At 41.5% G+C, this 18,855-nt stretch overlaps 1 protein-coding gene across 2 annotated transcripts in view; it reads left to right on the top strand.

Annotated features, from left to right (window-relative positions):
* Positions 1-928: 928 nt before the first annotated feature.
* ZZEF1 (zinc finger ZZ-type and EF-hand domain containing 1) overlaps positions 929-18,855 on the top strand; it is a 56,369-nt gene continuing 38,442 nt past the window's right edge. For both annotated transcript variants that reach the window (XM_062507222.1, XM_062507221.1), the window contains exons 1-14: positions 929-1,341; positions 5,457-5,601; positions 6,641-6,835; positions 7,723-7,894; positions 9,334-9,533; positions 10,579-10,789; positions 12,301-12,417; positions 12,628-12,806; positions 13,877-13,975; positions 15,033-15,124; positions 16,106-16,254; positions 16,776-16,887; positions 17,877-18,092; positions 18,564-18,664. In XM_062507222.1, the coding sequence (XP_062363206.1) occupies positions 1,006-1,341; positions 5,457-5,601; positions 6,641-6,835; positions 7,723-7,894; positions 9,334-9,533; positions 10,579-10,789; positions 12,301-12,417; positions 12,628-12,806; positions 13,877-13,975; positions 15,033-15,124; positions 16,106-16,254; positions 16,776-16,887; positions 17,877-18,092; positions 18,564-18,664 (2,324 nt within the window). In that variant the 5' untranslated portion in view covers positions 929-1,005. The remainder of the gene's footprint in view (positions 1,342-5,456; positions 5,602-6,640; positions 6,836-7,722; positions 7,895-9,333; positions 9,534-10,578; positions 10,790-12,300; positions 12,418-12,627; positions 12,807-13,876; positions 13,976-15,032; positions 15,125-16,105; positions 16,255-16,775; positions 16,888-17,876; positions 18,093-18,563; positions 18,665-18,855) is intronic.

Genomic DNA, 18,855 nt, shown 5'->3' with positions numbered 1-18,855 from the left:
AGCGCCGCACGCGCGTGCCGGCCAATGCGAGGGCGCGCTTTACGGCAGTGTGTCGGCGGAGCAGGGAGAGCGTCGTGGCGTGGTCGGGGCTGGAAGGGACCCTAAAGATCACCTGCTTCCACCCCCTGCCCTGGGCAGCGACACCTCCCACCACCTCAGGGTGCTCCAAGCCCCGTCCAACCGGGCCTCGAACGCATCCAGGAATGAGACAGCCACAGCTTCTCTGGGCACCGTGTCAGGGCCTCGCTACCCTCACGGGGGAAAAAATTCTTAATGATGTTGTTCATAAGGACATTCACAGAATCACAGAATATTTAGGGTTCTTAGTGCCCTCTGGAGATCACCCAGTCGAAACCCCTGCCAAGGCAGGGTCACCTGGAGCAGGTGACTCAGGTAGGTCCAGGTAGGTTTGGAATTTTTCCAGAGAGGGAGACTCCCACGCCTTCCCTGGGCAAGTCGGTCCCAGTGCTCTGCCACACTCATGTCAAAGAGTTTTTCTCACGTTGAGGTGAAATTTATCGTGGTTTTGTTCATGGCCATTACTCTTTATCCCGTCACTGAAGCGAGTCTGGCACCGCCCTACTGGCAGCCGTTGGAGATACTTGTATGAATTATTAATGAGAACCCTTCTTAGTCTTGTCCACACGAACCAGGCGCAGGTCTCGCAGTCTCTCCTCACGAGAGCTGCCCCAGCCCCCTCCACCCTCGCCGTTCCCGCTGGATCATCTCCAGCCGTTCCCGCTGGATCCTCTCCAGCCGCTCCTTCTCTTTCCATCGGGAGGCACGGGAGCTGCCGGGGCGGGGCTTTGCGGCAACTGGGAGGTGCTTTGCGGCGGCGTGGCGCTTTACGGCGGTGTGGCGCGGGTGCCGCTTTACGGCGGTGTGGCGGCCCCGCGCTGACAGGTGCGGCGGGCGGGAAGTTGCTGACTAAGGCGGGCCGGGCCGGGCGGGGACCGGCGGGAGCGGCGGCACCGGCGGCGGCTGCGAGGGGCTCCCGAACGGCTCATGGGGACGGCGGCGAGCCACAGCAGCGAGGAGGAGGAGGAGGGTGCCGAAGAGGGCATGGAGGGGGCGGCCGGCGCGCCCCAACCCGGCGCGGCCGCGCCGGCGCTGCCGCCGGCCGAGGTGCTGCTGGAGCAGGCCCGGCTGCGGGAGGCCACCGCGCGGCTGCGGGAGGCGGCCCTGCCCGAGCCGCTCGTGTCGCGACACCACAGCGCTCTGGTGCGATGGCTGGAGGAGCGGCTGAGCCGCGGTGACGAGGCCGTGAGCCTGGAGCAGTTCTGCGAGGTGCTGGAGAGTGTGTCCCGGCTGGCGGCCGGGTCCCGCGGGGAGAGCGAGGAGGTGAGAGCCGGCAGGAAGCGCCGTCCGCAGGGATCACGGAATAGCTCGGGCAGGGAGGAACCTTGAAGGCCATCTCGTTCCGCTCCCTGCCGCGGGCAGGGACACTTTCCGGTAGACCGGGTTGCTCAGAGCGCCGTGCAGCCTGGCCTTGGACTCTTGCAGGGATGGGGGTCCCCTCCAGGGATCCGCCTGTCCGGGCCGGGGGTGGTCGGCATCGGGGGAAGGGAGGCGGTGCTGCTGGGGCTCGGTCTCCCCGAGCCCTCGCTGTGGGCGCTGACACCGGGTCCGTGGCCATCCACACGACCCTGGAGACCCCGGACACACGTCCTGGTACATGGGGAGAGGCCAGGCCAGAAGGTTCTGCCCAAGTTTGGAAAAACAGCTGCCGCTGTTGATATGCACCCTGTCAGCTTCCAGATATCACTTTTAAAAAAAACACTTATGTCAGTTATCAGTGATCATGCTCAGCAGCCACTTAAGAATAAAATGTATTTACAGCGGTATTTCTTCTGTTGCTACTGCTGGTGCAGCTGAGAGCCCAGGTTTGGTGGGAACAGAGGTAGGAAATCCTGCCTGAGTAATTCTGGTTGATACTTAGTAGCATTATCAGCAAGTCAAAGTTTACCACGCTTAATTTTATTGTAGCCTTTTAAAACCGGCAGTGAAATTGTCAAGTATCTCTTTTATTGTAAAGTGGAACTTTTGGAAAACTTGTAAGAAAGTAGTGTAACAGAGTTCCCCTTCCACAACCAGAAGCTGTTACGGTCAGCTTGTAATGGTAGAAGAGAGTAGTCTTCTTTCTGCTGAGATTTCCAGTTTTCCCCTTCTGTGGGAAAGGATGCGGAGAATTTAATGTCTAGAACTCTTAAGTTTTAGCTTTACTCTGCAGCCAAATACCCTGTTGGGAATTCCACACTCACTTGAGAAAGTGGCTGTGCCTGAATTCCTTAGGTGCAAGCAGTTCCTGAGGCTCAGCAGTCACTTCCTGCTGTCTTTGTTTTGCTCCCGAGTAGCAGAATAACTGTGTAAACTGTGAAATCACATATGCATGCCTCAAATCAGTGCTGACAGGTGAACAAGGCTCCTGGAAACTGGAAGGAGATGAATTTTCATGTACAGATAGGTGTGTTTTTACCAGACTGGTTTAAGTAGCTTGGTAAAATGCTGCCTCCACTTCCAGTTCCTTTACAAGAAGAGCCAGTAACAAGCACATCTTAATTTGTAACAACAGCAAGGGTGAAATTAGTCCATTTGGGTTCTTCCTGTTGGCACAAACAGCTGAGATTTGTGGGCTGCAGAAATATTTTGAGGATTGTCTGTATTTCACGTCGTCCTCCGCGTGAAGAATCTATTTGTTTTGGTTTCATTTCCGGCTCTAGGGAGTGGGGAAAAAGCTAGTCACAGGATTTACTGTGGTGTGGATATGTGGTCACATTTGGTCTGTCCTGCAAAGTCGAGATGTTGAGAGTTCTGTGGAAAAGCTTGATGTCATCGTTTCTGTAGATGGCACTAACCCATGAGCTGTGGTATTTGTGCTTTCCTTTTACACTGATGAGAAGTCACTTTAGGCGTGGCAGGTCAATAGGTTTCATTTTTTAATGTCTATAGAGTCCTGTCAGGCATAGCCCAGGTTTGATCTGCCCTTTCAGTTGTTTCTCTGTTCTCAGTGCAGGGCTTTGAGCACACACTTCAAGTGTTTTATGAACAATGATTAAATGCAAAATCTGTTTTCTAGATAGACTGAACCTCTGAATCCTTCTTAGTACTGCTTCAGCAGTTGTCATGTCATGTATCCAGCAACATTAATGCTGCAGTTCTACTGAGAGCAGAGGATGACCTGTGAAGTTCTCCCAAATCACCTTTAGGATACCTTGTTGTGCCATCCAGCTCCTGAGCTGTGAAATGAGGGGCTGATTTTTCCATGTCTTGTATTTCCAAGCAACTCTGTCACCCATCATTTCCTGTGAAAGATGCTTCTGACATGCTTCTTCGTTTTCAGGGTTGAACTGTGTAGAGTTACTGCTTTTAATTAGGAGTAGGGTGAGCTGGGTTGTGTAAGGCTGCTGCTGAATTGTGTCGTGTCCCAGTCCTGCATACAACTCAAAAATTCTTTGAGTATAGGTTGATACTCCCTTTTTTTTTCCCCACTTTTTTTTCTTTTCCCCCATTACATGGGACAGCAGTGGAAATTGTGTATGTTTTTTGTCAAATACAGAGTTTAAGTTATACTGAACAGTCAAAAAATAATTTTCGAGTTCTAGGTTTGGTACAATCTCCTGAGATCATAGAAAGAGTTTAAAAATAAAAAACAAAATAATGCAATAAGATGTGAAGAAAAGCATCTATGTAGTAATCCCTCCTTACATGAGAGTATAAAAAGTTGGTTTAAAGTAGGTTTCAGCAGATTCAGTCTTGTTGCCTTGTGTTTTATTTTCACCAGTAACATCACAAAACTTTTTCAATTTGTAGTTTAGTAATTGTGCAGTTTGACTTCAAATATGAGGAAAAATGTTGAGTATGGTGTGGTGTGAAACTGTACCTTGAATTCTTTTGGCAACTGAGTTATGTCTATTAGAATTAATTCCCTCTGGCTTGTTGTCCTCAAGCAAAGGTGTTGGTTTTTTGTTTTGGGATCTGCCCAGTGCCTGGGCTGGACTGGCTGTGGTGCCTGCTGGATGCTCAGCACCAACTTCGCTGCTCAAAGGAATTTTTTAAAGATGATCATTATTAGCTTGAGTTCAGCTGTGTGTATAGTAAGACTTTATAAAGCTTCCAAGCTAAACTCCACAGAAGTGCCATGAGAGCTTTAGTCAGCTGAAGCACTGCATTTCGATTCTGTTGTCTTCTGAGGACTTTGCTCTCATTTTAATGGTGTAATTATGTCATGGATAATTGGCAGGTTATTTTGAGCTAATCATTTCGGGTTACTGCTCTCTAGGATAGCACTGTTAATGGTGCATCAAGTCTGATAATCAGGAAACAAACCAAGAGACTGAAGCAGGAGCTTCCTCCTGAGCAGCAGCAATCCCTCGACTCAGACACCTGTGAGATCATCTGTTCTTGGAGACCAAATTTACTTGGCTTGTGTGGCTGAACTTGGAATACAAAGTTCAGGGCAGTGAGACTCAAGTCTTGCTTGTAAAGAAATATCTTTTGTAAGTGTATTCCCAATTTATATGAAAAAGGTGGATGCTCCTGCATTTCTCTTTTGGAACAAGTTCCATTTTTTAGCAATTAAGCAGAAGCTTGTTTCAAAATTAAATCTGATTGTGAAAATATACCCAGATCTTTAATAGTAGTGTGTCACTGGATCATAAGTTCTCTGAAATAGCTAGTCAAAGTAAATTACTTTTATGAGCTTAGTTCTGTTTTATAGGCTCAGCTGAATAAAAATACCTTGTTCTTTTCTTAGTTCAAAGCTGTGAAATGCTGTGTGAGTTACTTTTTGTACATGGTCAACACCACTTTTTATATTAATTTTTTTAATAAGGTCAAAGTTAATAAAGCTGCCAGTGGTTCTCTTCAATAAAAAAAAAATCCCAACCCTTTTCTAACTCTGCACTGTTTCCCCAAATACTTAGAGGAACTATCTTCAACTGATATTTTGTGTAGAAAGGCAGTTTATGGATGGAAAAATCAAATGAAAAAATATTACTGTTCTCAGGACAATTTCTTAAATAAAGAAAATAAGTAAACCCTGAAGGAATTTGAGTGGATGCAGTGAGAGAGGGATGCAGCAGTGATGAGTAATCGAAGGTGTGGCTTTTGGTACCAAACCACCCTTAAACTGAGGGGCTTTTTGGTGAGCACCTTTCTTAAAGTCCCAGCTACCCATGGATAGATCCTGCTGATTCACTGGTGTATACGATGGGCTGTCTCCACCTAAGCATGACTCCAGTTGGCTTTTACAGGAATGCAGTGCAAATACCTTCAAACTTGCTAAACACTGCAGATTTCCAGCCAGGCTGCTTCCAGTTACCATGAATTCAATACTTAGGGAAATGGATTATTTTGGTTTTGTTTTAAAAGCATTACGATGCTTGTTGCTATGGTTTCCATGAAATACCTTGCTTTAAGGAAATATGCTGAAATAAATTTTTTTTGTTGCTCTTCAGGCCTTTGCACAGTTTGATGCTGAAGGAGATGGCACTGTAGATGTGGAGAATATGCTGGAGGCTCTCAAGAATTCTAGTGGAGCAAATCTTCAGGGGGAGCTGAGCCATGTAATCAGGCAACTGCAAGCTTGTTCACTGGTGCCAGGTATGAGAGCAGAGTGTTGGAAGAAAAGGTTCCCCAAGCCCTGCCCCATAAAGGGATGCTGCTGCAATAAATTGCTTTAATAGCATTGTCTGTCCTAATCTTATCAAAGCCCTACTCCACAGGTTCTTGGTTCTTTAGTGTCAAGCAAGTGGTGTTGCTGTAAATTAAACATTTCCCAGAATTACATGCAGAACTTCCTTTCACAAATAACCTCTGCTTCCTTCTCTCTGTGACTGGGGAGTGTGTTACCCCTGTTTGGTTTATCTCAGACACAAAAGTGAACCTTGCAGAATTTTGCTGAGTGCCCAGCTAATGCAGTCTTGGTAACTGGAGGAATAAATCCTTCATGGAGTCTGTTCCAGGGGATGAGTCACATATTTTATTATTATTATTATTATTATTATTATTATATTGTTATTCAGCATCTGAAATCCTGATAGAACATGATTCAGGTTTTATGGTTTATAGTTCAGAAAGTGTCAGTTTCCAGAATTTGACTTCTGGGATAAGTGTCAGTTACTGGCTTTCCTTCCAAGCATTTGATGATAAGCAGCTAAAGGGGATTTGCCTTAAAGGATCAGACAAGAAACACTAGAATTTGCTACAGAGAAGTCAGAGGAGAGGATTTAAGAGAGTACTGTTCTGTGCATGTGAATGCACTGGGATTCAGAGTACCAGTGTTCAGGAGCTGACATTTCTGACCAAGTTGGTGGAAAGCATTGGACACCTCTTTGGGAATAATCCACAGTGCCAAAGGAAGAAGCTCAGTGTAGCTCAGGGTGAGTGATGCAAGCACTTGAACTTGTTAACCAAGTAGCAGTTGATTAATTTAGATCTTGAAGGTAAGGGATTGAGGCAGCAAAATGAACGTAAGATTTTTGGTAATTGTTTTGAACTCCTTCAGGCATTTCTAGTCACTGGCAAAAATATTTTCCTGCTCTTTTCCCTGGTGTAGAGGTTGCAGACTTGAGCTACATTCTTTAATAGTTTTACATCCTTCTTACATTGTGGTGCCTAAGGAAATAATGTCTCTTCCTAGGGTTTATTGATATATTTTCTGAATCGAAAGAGCGTCTGGGCCTTCATGCCTCAATGATCCTGAGATTCTTGCACAGGAACCGCATTTCCAGTACTGCCATCCCCTACCCAGTGCTGGAGTACTTCAACAACGTCTGCACCATGCGCTCGTCCGTGCTCAAGGATTCTCTGGATCGACTTCTCCTAAAAGAGAGAGGTATGCAAGGTCTTCCTTCTTTTGCAGGATGGTAGTGGGACCATGGCTTTGCAAAAGAGACTACGGATAAAATGAAAAGCTTTCTTTACTATGTCACCTCTAACAGGCCTCATGTTTTATGAAGTTGATCTGCGTGCTTCTGTGGATTTTTGTTGGTTTTTTGAAGCACATAAATTAATTTCTGAACTACCCAGCAAACTGAGTATTACTCTGGAATGTTCTAATCTTTCTCCTGGCCAGTTTCAGAATAGATGGTTACTCATTTGTGGTATTCTGTATTCAGTCAAATATCTCTTCTAGTTGCTAGAAACTTAGTTTCCATGAGAAGGTGGATGTTTTCTAAAGGTGACTGTTCAATATTAAAAGATACTTTATAATTTTGTGCTGGAAATGATAAATCTTTTACTGTATCTCTGGTGGGACTGGCCTGGTTCCTACAGGGAGGGCTCCTTTTCTTTAGAGCTTGGCTAGATATTTTCAGATTTCTGCACTTCCATTGAAATAGATCAAGTTACATGGGAAAGAGTGCTTTGTCCCTTCCCTAAAATACATGAATTGAAGTTTTCTCTATCCTAATTTACTTTTCCCTTTCATCTGTTTGTATTTGGGCACAAAGATAATAAAGCACTGGTGAGGCCAGTAATGAAAGGGGTAGATAAAGGCTATTGAACTCCAGGGAATGGAGGTGTTTTCATACCGAGAGTGGCAGATGGAGATTATTGCAATTTCATCTGAAATGGAGCTTTGCTGTCTCCTAGTTTTTGTCAGAAACAGTCCTTTGGGGGCTGTGTTTTGTGCTAAGTTCATTTGTGCGAGATAGTTCTTACAAAGGTACAACGATACTCAAAACAGGCCAAAGGAAAATATTGTGAGTGATTTCTTTGCAGAATACCCCAGCGATCTGAACGGTAACCAGGAGTCAGACAAGCTGAAGTCTGTCACAAAGTGCTACACACACATCGAAACCTCCTCCAATTCCGCCGATATCGACAAGATGACGAATGGAGAAACTTCCTCCTTCTGGCAGTCGGACGGGAGCGCTCGATCGCACTGGATACGGTGAGCTGAGGGCTGGGGCTCCGAGTCCTTAGGGTCACAGCCAGCGGGGTGTTGTGCTGGACTGGTCCTGCCTGCGTGCCAGCTGCCCCCAAGGCTGCTCTGGGAGTCCCCTTGTCAGCTGGGCAGGGGTGAGAAAGTGTAAGGGAAGGCTCTTGGGTCAAGGGCAGGGAGGGCTCTCTCACCAGCTGCCATCACAGACAAAACACGCTTCATTCAGGGAATTTACTTCCATTTATTAAAACACGGTGGGCTTAGGAGAAACAAAACCAAATCTTCCCTCCCTTTCTTCACAGGCTTAGAGAAAAATGGAAGAGAAATTCTCTCCTCCCTTCCAGAGGCACAGAGGGATAGGGAAGGTGGGCTGCCATTAATTCAGCACATGCTGGCTCTGCCACTCCTACCTCCTCAGGGGCAGGACTCCTCACACTCTTCTCCTGCAGCAGCGTGGGATATCTTCCATGGGAGACAGTTCCCCTCAAAGTGCTCCTATGTGGGTCCTTCCCATGGGGTGCACTTACAGAATGACAGAATATTGAGTTGGAAGGAACCCCCAAGGATTGTCAAATCCAGATCTTAAGTGAATGGCCCTTATGAGGATCAGTCCCTCAGGAAGAGGCTGCTCCAGCATGGGTCCTCCATGGGATCCCAAATCCTGCCAGCAAACCTCCTCCACTGCTCTCTCCATGGGGACACAGGTCCAGCCTCCAGCAACTTCTCACACCCTGTAGACCCCCCCCAAAACCTCATCACACAAACCCAATACAGGTGTAATTTAAAACAGCTGGAATTAATGAGTGACAGATGGATACAGATAAAAGCAGAAGTAATTAACCTCTGCATAAAATTTAAAAGCCTCACTGCCAAGTAAGAGGTCACCTGTAAAATGCCTGTATCTGCCTGTGGTGACACACAGCCTCGTTGTATAGTGAAGCTTTCCAAGCTGGAATACAGATTCAGTGGTTGGTACTTGAATAGAAACACTCTGCCACTGTCCAGGAAGTTCCATGAAATAGAAATGCTCAATGAAACACAAATATTTAGTTGGTGTTTTCAGTGGTAGATCTGAGAATGTATGAGTGCTCCAAAGAAAAAAAAAAAAATCTCATTTTCATCACTATTGACATTGCATTTTTATTCCTGAGGAAGGAATTCTCAGTTGAAAATATAAATAGAAAATTCTATAGCCTCTCGGAGGCAACTGTTTTCTAAATGAAAATTTTTTAACTTGTTCACTATGGTATGGTGTTAAGAACATCTGTGAAGCATTAGGTAAATTTCAGAGGATTTATTTGTGTTTGTAGAGGAGGAAAATCAGTGAATAATAATATAGCCCCTATTATATATACATATGTATAATATTATGATACATAACAATAAAACCACAATGCTTGACTTAACCTTCTCTTTGCAAAAACTCTTTTCTCTTCTTTGCTTTGCAGTTTAAAGATGAAACCAGATGTGGTTTTGAGACACCTGTCCATTGCAGTGGCAGCTAATGACCAGAGTTACATGCCACAGCAAGTCACAGTGGCAGTGGGAAGGAATGCCAGCAGTCTCCAGGAGGTCCGAGATGTTCACATTCCAAGCAATATCACTGGCTACGTAACACTGTTGGAAAACGCTAACATTAGTCAGATGTGTGAGTCAATAAAGATACATTGGGATACTGCTTTGGTGCTTTTTGGAAGGTGAAAGGTTGGGTAGATCATGGAGATGTGTTGAAGTGTCAGTAACCAAGGGTGACAGTTTGTGCCTTGTCCTTGGGTCAGAGAAATTGTTTTAATTCTAGTTTAATTTCTAGCCTGTAAGAGAGTCTTTCGAGCCTTTCTCATGGTCTCTGTAATGTGGGGTAGGGGTTGAGGAAAAAAATACCTAAAGATGCTGGTTTAGCCTTTCAATATGAAGACATGGGGCAGTTTTAAAATATCCTTGCTTGCAGAGTGAGAGCATATGTTGGCTGATAGTATCTAGCTAAAAATCTGCTTTTTTTTGTTACTGAAACTGTGAAGTTGGTCCAATGTAAGGCAGGTTTTATGCTTTTAAATAGTGTTATTTTTGATCCTAGTAGCTCTGTGGTGCTATATTGAAATCAATCAAGAAAAAAGCTGCTCCTTCCTAGGATGGTTTCTGCAGCTTCAGGAATTTTGTCCCTTCAAGTTCCAAAAGATGCTTATCTCTGAGAGGAGCTTTCACTTCCACAGAAGTGGGCAGCAAGTATGCTATTCCTCAGAAGGAACAGGACAATGTCATCTGGACAAAATGGTCAAGAACTTGTGTGAAAATTTTTATATAACTTTAAACTTTGCCTTTAGGCTTTGCTCCTTTTCCCTATTATCTCCACAACCACTTGCTTCCAAGACACTTCCTATGTATATAGGTAGGAATGTACTGGTGAAATAATCGACAATCTATTTTTCACTTTGAGGCTATTTAATTACAATTTCTCCTAGTTTGTAGCCATAGCATCTGTAATGGATCCACAGGCTGTTTATGCAAAGGCTGAATTTACAGATCAGAGGGTGCACAGTGTGTCTGGTTGTCCATATCAGGCAATGCTGTTCCATATCTGCCATTACTTTTCCAAGAGTTCCCGCACTAATTTAATATTTGGAATATCTGGATTCTTCTAGCTCTAATCTAGCAGAAGAAATGGGAAAAAAAAATTGTCATTTGTGTTTTGACAGATGTACAGATAAACATCAAGCGTTGCCTTAGTGATGGATGTGACACCAGAATCCACGGGCTGCGGGCTGTGGGCTACCAGAGAGTGAAGAAGGTGGGAGTGTCCGTGTGTGATGCCTCAGCCATCTGGTACTGGTCCCTGCTGACCTCTCTGGTGACAGCTTCCATGGAAACAAACCCAGCATTTGTTAACACTATTTTACAGAATACTCAGTAAGTACCAAACTTACACGGGGCGTGATTTTATCTACTTCTTAATTTTTTAAAGAAGTACTTGTTGCTTTAATAAGCAATCTGCTGTATGCAACTGGTTTTCACTCCCTCCATTAAGGTGTTTAAACATCTTTTTCTGTCTCGTTGTTCAGATTTTTGATGTTTTTCTTCCATCCATTTGCATTTACTAGAGCAAGTGTAATTCTCCTGGCTGTTTCATCTAATCTAGTTGTTAAACCATGACTAAATGGACACTGAGAAATAGATTTTTCACCGATCCGTTTACTTATAATGACTTTGAGCAGTCTAAAATTAATTCATTTTTCTTGTAACCAATATTAATAATAATAAAATTAACATCTTCCCCCTTAGGACTGAAGCTTAATTTAGCTTAATTTTGATCAGATTTCTGCTTATGTAATGCCATGTCATGCATTTTATGGGGATATAGCTGGGTATATGCACCATCTCCATGCAAATGTTTGCTTTTGGTGATTGGCCATTTTCTGTGTAATGTTTCCTTGTTTGAATGCCAAACACTTCTGCTCAATGACTTGAAGGATTGGAATCCTAATAAAACCTCTCCACACCCACATCAGCTTTTACAGAGCTCAGTTAGCACGATGTCACTGAAAAGCAGGGCTGTCATTAGGTTAATGAATCCTGTAGGCTAAAGTCCACTAAGCCTATATTTTAATTTATCATCTGTGAAATCTCTTTTAAGTTTAGATAACTTCATACATGCTCATGCCTTAGACAGGCCCATAGTTGCAGGCTTTGCTCAGAACCTTCAGTTTTGCTAAGTTTAGATATTTTTTTAGAAATATAACATGAACGCTGAGCTAATAAAGCATTAAAAATTTTTAATGGAAAAATCCTGGCTAAAATCATGCTTCCAGAAATTAGATTCAGTGTTTAGAATTATAAATCAAAAGCCCTAAACTTTAGAACTGGGTGGAATAACTGTAATACTGAATGGGAAAACTTTAGTATTGGATGGAATAACTTTGGTGAAACTGCTTGAGAATTCCTAATTTCAGGCATTATCCCATTGTCTTTGAAAACTCAGAAAAATTCTGATTTGAGCAAAGAAGTGTCTCTCTTAGGCTGTCTAATTCTTCTGAGGGAATTTAAAATCAATTTTCCCTTTATTCACAGTCTCTTGCTCAATTCTAGACCAATTTAAAATGCAACAGTGTTTGGACACTAAGCTATTTCTAATGCTGTCACAGATTTAATTTAAAACTCCTTGATATGTTTGTGTTATTAAATCTGAGATTGAGACTAGATTCAAGTTTACCCAGCAGTCATTGAACTTTCCGTGCCTAGAATGCAATACTGTTGTTCCTTTTTGAAGAGATTCTCTGTGTAAATAGATTTTGTGCACTCAGAAGCAATTTGCAGAGAGCTGCTCACACAAACAATGAAGATTCAAGCATCTAATTCACATTAGGAGGCTCTTTTCTCCAGCTCTGCCTGGTTGCCTGACATTATGTTTCACTTTTTCCTAGGAAAGCACTGCAGCACATGCCACCTCTCTCCCTAACACCAGGCTCCACAGATTTTTCAAGCTTCTTATCACCAAATGTTTTGGAAGAAGTAGATAGCTTCCTTATCAGAATAACAAGGTGAGCTTGTGTGCCTGATGCAGTGGGAAGTGGTTTAGAAGAGTCTGTAGATCAAATTTTTACATCTTTACTCACATGCTCTTTTTTAAGTATCTTGAAAAATACAAATACAAGAAACTGGCACCTGAGAGATTGTGTGGCAGCTTGTCTTTATTGAAAAACAAAATGTCCCAGATTTTCTTTTCACACTGCTGTTGTTTTCCCTCACAGTTGTTGTACTACTCCAGAGGTGGAGCTGACACTCCTGGCCTTTGCCTTAGCCCGGGGGAGTGTTGCCAAAGTGCTGAGTTCCCTTTGTGCCATCACTGATCATTTGGACACTCCATACAAGGCTTCCTCTCTTATCTCTTCCATGGCAGCAGTCAGACAGAACCTGCTCTATAAATATGGTAATGGAACAATCCTGGGTCCTTTCTTGTGCAGGCTTAAGAGAATACACAGCTTTGAGTTGTTCCACTTGTTGGGTTTTAAATTATCCAAATCTTTTAAATTAAAAATTGTCCCTGAAATCACAACCTTGCAGCTGAACTGCCTGAAAGGTTGGTGATTGATCAGCTTTCTGTGATCAAAGAGTTAAACCAAGTAGGATCTTCTCAAGAGAGAAAAGATGAACTTTGTAGATCATGGCTCCTGTATCAGGATAGTGATGATGGTGTTTGTGTTGCTTAAAAGGCAAATGGCAGGAAGTATTTTTCTTCTTCTTCCAGTAAGACATTTGTTTGTGTGAGTGAGCCTCAGTGAGTGCTCTCTCCTGTGGGCACAAGGAATTTAAGATGCATTTTGAATGTAATGTCATTAGCATCTCTTTATGATTTTTGGTTTTTCTTCACTTTTGTAAGTTGAGTTAAAAATAAGTTTTTATAATCTGAATATGTCATGAGTGTAGAGCTGTTCATAGTCTGGCTTCAGGTAGTGATTTTGCTGTATGTACTGTACTTGTTTGATAAATCTGTATTTTCTCAGGTATCAACTTCTGAGATTCTCATTCGTCTCCCATGAAGAATTTATTTGCCTTTTAGTATGCTTTTTCAGTGCTTCTTGTCTTGTGCCAAAGAACATATGGATTGTTGTATAATTATTGATGTTTACTTTTAAAAATTTTGAAAATTGGTTCATTTTCCCCAGATCAGATAATGCCTTTTGTAAGACGAGTGGTATTTAATGGATTGTGAATTCCAAAGTGTGACAACAGTTGAAGGAACATTAATTGTCATGAATTTCATTGTCCTTCTGTCTGTATATAAAACTCTAATTAGATTTATGTAATGATTTACTCTTTAGATTAATGTATCTCTCATACTCCTGTTTCCCTCCCCTAATTAGGGTCTGACAGTGGTAAAAATGTCATAATATTGTAATTTTTCCTTTTTTATTTTTTTTTTGTCTGAACGAAGAACTTTGGAAAATATATTTTACCATTTCAAATGGATTTGATAAACCTGTTGATTTTTTGACTTAGGAAAGCCTTTACGACTCACTCTGCAAGCATGTGATGTAAAGGGAAAAGAAGATAAATCAGGGCCTGAAAACCTCCTTGTTGAGCCATGGACTGGGGATGGTAAGAGTCTGGACTTAAATGATTTTATTCTAATATTATGGATTTTAAGTTAGGTGATTCCACCAAACAATGATTGTTAACAATGCTGTGATGATGTTCCATATTCACTTATATATATATATATATATTTGATTCTTTGTCGTTTTATGCTATGGAAGATTTGGAATTAAAGAAAAGGTAAACTAACAAACAGAAACCAAAACAATATATAAATTTGATTTTGCAGCACTGTGGATTTCTCAGAAACCAGTTTCTTGTCAAAAAAAGCCAATCAAACAAATAGATTGGATTTTGAAGAGAGTTGTTAATATTCTGTGTGCAAGTCAGCAGTGAGCTGTCACAGGGAATATTCTACCAGAGCACACTTTGTGGGTTGAAGTCATGAATCACTGTTAGTTTCCCAAATATTGATGGGGAGAGAGTTTGTAGAAACCATTTAAATTCTCACTGCACGTGCCTATTAGTTCTCCCTTAAAGCTTCTCTTTGCTAATGCAATGCTTTTATGTACTAAACAAAGAAATTTGTGTTTCTTGAACTCCTTTTTAAGTGAAATGCCACCTAATCTTTTTTTTTTTACACAGTTTATTGTCTTGTGCAGGGTAACTGGTAAATGAAAGCCACTGTGACAGAAAATCAGGCACATTCTAAATGCTTATCTTACACCTCTGTTTGTTCATGTGTATTATTTGAGTTTATTCTTTAGTTATTCTGTGGTTTGCCTACTGTTGTTTAGTGGGTCACAGTTTGGGGGACTATTCACTGACTTCAGTGAATAGAGCCACAAGCCAAAGTAATATTTGGGAATTACTAATAAACTTTAATAAGAAAATATTCTTGAAACTGCTGCATGCCCAGGGTGATACTGCCTGGAGAGTTCTGTGTAAAATACAATTTTTTAAATAGTCCCTTTTATTTGGAAACATTTGCTAATGAACATGTCCCTGGAAAAGCCTTGTGGTTTTGTTTCCCTCCTTCAGCCCTCAATCCCAGTATTTTCTTTCAAACACTTTGCATTAGCACTCATTCAAATTCATTCTGTTCCCACTGCTGCTTTAGGTTTTCTTACTGAAACTGGGAGAACCAGAGCAAGTATCATTCTTTCTACTGGAACTGAATCTTCATTTCAAGTGACACAAATTAGAATAAAGGTGTGTAGTTGTGAGCTTTTGAAGTAGAAGACTTACTTTTTTTCCCCTAGTGGTAGAATTGAATTTGGATATTTTTTATATGAACTGAAATTTAAATTCATTATGAAATACTATTATTTTAGAGTTTTTCTTCAGTGTAAGTCAGGGAACTTCAGAAAAATCAGGTCTTAAATTGTTCCAGGAAGCCACAAGCACGTAGTAAAGATATTTATTTTATATTGATTTTATCTATATCTTGCAATATATATCTCAAGCCAGACACTCTGTGGTTTATGGTTTCACTCTGAAGTGTGTGGATTTATATGCAAGGTCTTTTCTCTTACGTTTAAAATAACTTTTTGACTCTGTGAATAGGTGGTACATGATACAAAGCATGTGAGTTCAGATTAAATGAAGGTATTTCAAATTCTGTTTAGAGACAGTAGTGTAATTTGAACATTTGGTGTGACTGTTACCTGTTTCCAAAGGAAGGTCTTGTGATTGTCTCCTGGCCAAGACAAAACTTCAGTGAGGTTTCTGCAGCTGAATTGATTTATTTACTTAAGGCAAAGCAATGATATTACTTAATTCCTGGAGCAACAATGCATATTTCTATGTCAAAGAGATTTAAACATGAATGGATTTCTGGCAAGTAAATTCTGACTGGAGATGGAGAGGCTGCTAAGTTGTTTGGCAGTGTAGTGATATTAATAGGGAAATATGATTTTAGTTTTGTTTATTTTTTAAATGTAAAAACAAAAGTACAATGGGAGTTAATATGTGGAACTCTAGTTAATGTTAGGGTACTGGCAGGGTGATAAATTCAGTAAATGATAACCATGTCCATGATCTCAGTTCAGTGGGTTACAGAAGTTTTCATAACATTTCTCTAAAGGTGTTTCATTTTCCTGTGCAATTGCAGAGACCAGGATTGTCAGGATTTGGTTGCTTTCCATAGGTTCTTGTTTTCCTCACTGCCTTGCTGTGGATTTGCCCCTTCAGGTGCGGCGTGGTGCCATCGGGGCACAGTGTGGGCTGGTGTTTGCCTACAATGGTGCCTCAGAAAAGTTCCATGCTGAGGAGCACTTCAAAAGGTTTGAGAGCTACGACAAGTGGAAGCTGAGGGAATTCAAACAATTTTTAAAAACCAGGTATAAATGGATTTTTGCAAAGTATACATAGAAAATAAATGTTATATTTGATCGTTTTGCAATGCCACTCAAACTACTAAGAATTGTTCCAAGTGACTTAAAAATGATGCATCGTTTGTTATTTGATTTTAATGAACCTCATTATGATGTGTTGAATGAAATATGTATATAGCTGTTGTTTTCAGCAACTTGACTTAAAGGCCTGTTATAAAAGGGACGTAGCAAAACAGACCTTCTACTTGGGGTGCAGATCAATGATAACAGACATATTAAAATTAAGTTTTATTAAATCAGTTTTCAGAACTGTCACTTAGGAGTAAGTGGAGGTTAAGGGGCCATGACAAAGATTGTTTTGATTTTTCTTTTGCCTTGCATATGATAGAGTTTCGGGTTTGTGAAACTTTCTGTTGTCTTTCTTCATCTTTATAGCCATAACATCCTCTAAGTATTTTGATAGAGTATCAGCTTTGCTGTGTGTCTAATTTTTTTCTTTAAAAAGTGTGTTCCATTTTTATACACAGAAGCAGTTATTCATGTGATGATTTGGGAGATGATGATCCTATTGGCTGGTTTGAAGTAGAAGAAGAATGGGATGAAGTTGATGTCAAAATGCAGCAATGCAGAGTTTCCCAGGTAAGAACCCACAAAAACCCCTTGGCCCAGTCACAATGAGCAGGGGCTCCTTTGTGTGCCAGCTGAAATAAACTTAATTCTGAATGCACAGATATATATAACTGCAGTTGAGTGGTGCTTCATGTTCAAATTTAGTGCAAAGTTATGTGTTAATGTGCAGATTACTGGTTTTAAATATGATTGTTGCTTTATTCTAGTATGTACATCATTTAACTACTGTGTACTCACAGCATTTATTCTTTCAGAGCCAGATTCTTCAATCCATGTTTCAGTGAGCAAACAATTGCAAAGTGTTTCCATCAGTTAGGCTGCTGACCCAGGGAATGGAGACACTTTAGTTTTGAGAATGGCAGAAGATTGTTTTGATTTGTAGTGCTTGGTGCTTTTGTAGGGGATGTTGCATTTCAGATCATGGTTCTGGAATCAGCTGTTGTAGTTCCCCAGTCCATCTGCACTTGTGGGAATTAAGAGAATTGGTGGCATTGTATCAGTTGGGATTTTTTTCTAACTCTATTGCTGCTTGCTAAGTTACTGCTGCTGCAGAGTAACTGAGTACATGTGGATGGCAGGACTTGCTGTTCCTTCAGTTTTGCACTCTGCACCTCACTGGGAACAGACTGATCAAAGTATGTTCTAATGTTACATATTGATCCTCTGCTTGCTTTGAAATGCAGCTAATAATTCTTTAACCTGCAAGAATACTGTAGCTGTGGCAGTGAGGAGCAGTGTGTGCAGAAAGAATGAACTGAAAATTAATTAACTTGCTTTGCAAATCCTATAGAGGTCCTAGAACCATCCCTGTGACCTTTTGGAACCAGGGAGAGACCAAACTTAACCTGAATATCAGGCTCAGTATTTTAAATCTCTGGAGGTAAAAGACAAGGGACTAAGGCTTCCCTCCTCAATCCTATGTGCACTCATGCCTTTTAAAAGCCCAATTTGGACCAGCTTTTAAACCCAAATCTTGTGCTATTTTTATGTCTGTCTAGTACTTGATGATAAAGTTCTTGTGCACAAGACAAGAGTCAGCAGAACGGCTCGGGGTCCAAGGGCTGAGTGTTCTGGGATATCTGCGGCCCCTGCAAGATGAGCCCTGCAGGACCATGAGCTGCCTGCAGTGCAGGAAAACTGAGGATGACACTGTTTGTGGCACAGCTCTGCTCCTGAAGACACTTCATTTCATCCAGCAGCTGGCACAAGACCTGGTATTTTTACTTCTTAGTGTTTTTTAAGCTTCTATTTGCCAGACTAGAAGGAATAAGGCTGTACAAAGAGCAGCTGTGAATGGGGAAAGAAAAGTTGGGATGCTTTTAACAAAGGTTAAAAAGCATGCTGTGGAAAAAAAAATATTTCTGAAAAACAGAATTCTGTGTATGTTTGCTGGAGGTTTATTACTTCCAATTAAATTAGATGGAGAGGTAGAGGGTAGAGAAAAGGGATGGGATCCTAGAAATCCAGAAAGAGGGGAAGATTCTGTGAATAAGAAGGTTTCAGCATGAGCTGTCACATTTAGACAACAGAATATCTATAAAAGAACTTAAACTGGAATTCATGTTAGCTGCAAATTTATAGGAAAGCTGGCTGTGCTTTGGCCCAGTGCTCAGGGATTTATGTTTTATAAGTGTGTTCTGTATAGAGTTAACTTTCCAATCCTGCATTCTCTTTGCCTTTTTAAGGTTCAGCAGAAGGAGAGTGGATTAAAATACAAGTCATTTTTAGATTTCACAGGCCTTGATTTGCAGCTGTTCTGGAATTTTTACAATAAATTGCACCAAAAGTAAGTTTTTTCTTTAACCTCTGCTGAAGCACTAATCAGTGTATGTGTATATAAATGAAATACGCTTTGTTTAGTTACAGCAGTTTGTTCTTCTTAAGCTACATCATTTACATAAATAACATTTCCCTACTGCTGCCATATGGACTTTTAACTATAAAGTTATGTAGAAGCTCGAGCTCTAGATTAATTGA

The sequence above is a fragment of the Cinclus cinclus genome, chromosome 22 (genome assembly GCF_963662255.1).
Source record: "Cinclus cinclus chromosome 22, bCinCin1.1, whole genome shotgun sequence".
Taxonomy (NCBI): domain Eukaryota; kingdom Metazoa; phylum Chordata; class Aves; order Passeriformes; family Cinclidae; genus Cinclus; species Cinclus cinclus.
Note: the sequence above shows the minus strand (reverse complement) of the source record. Positions and strands in the feature narration are given on the sequence as shown.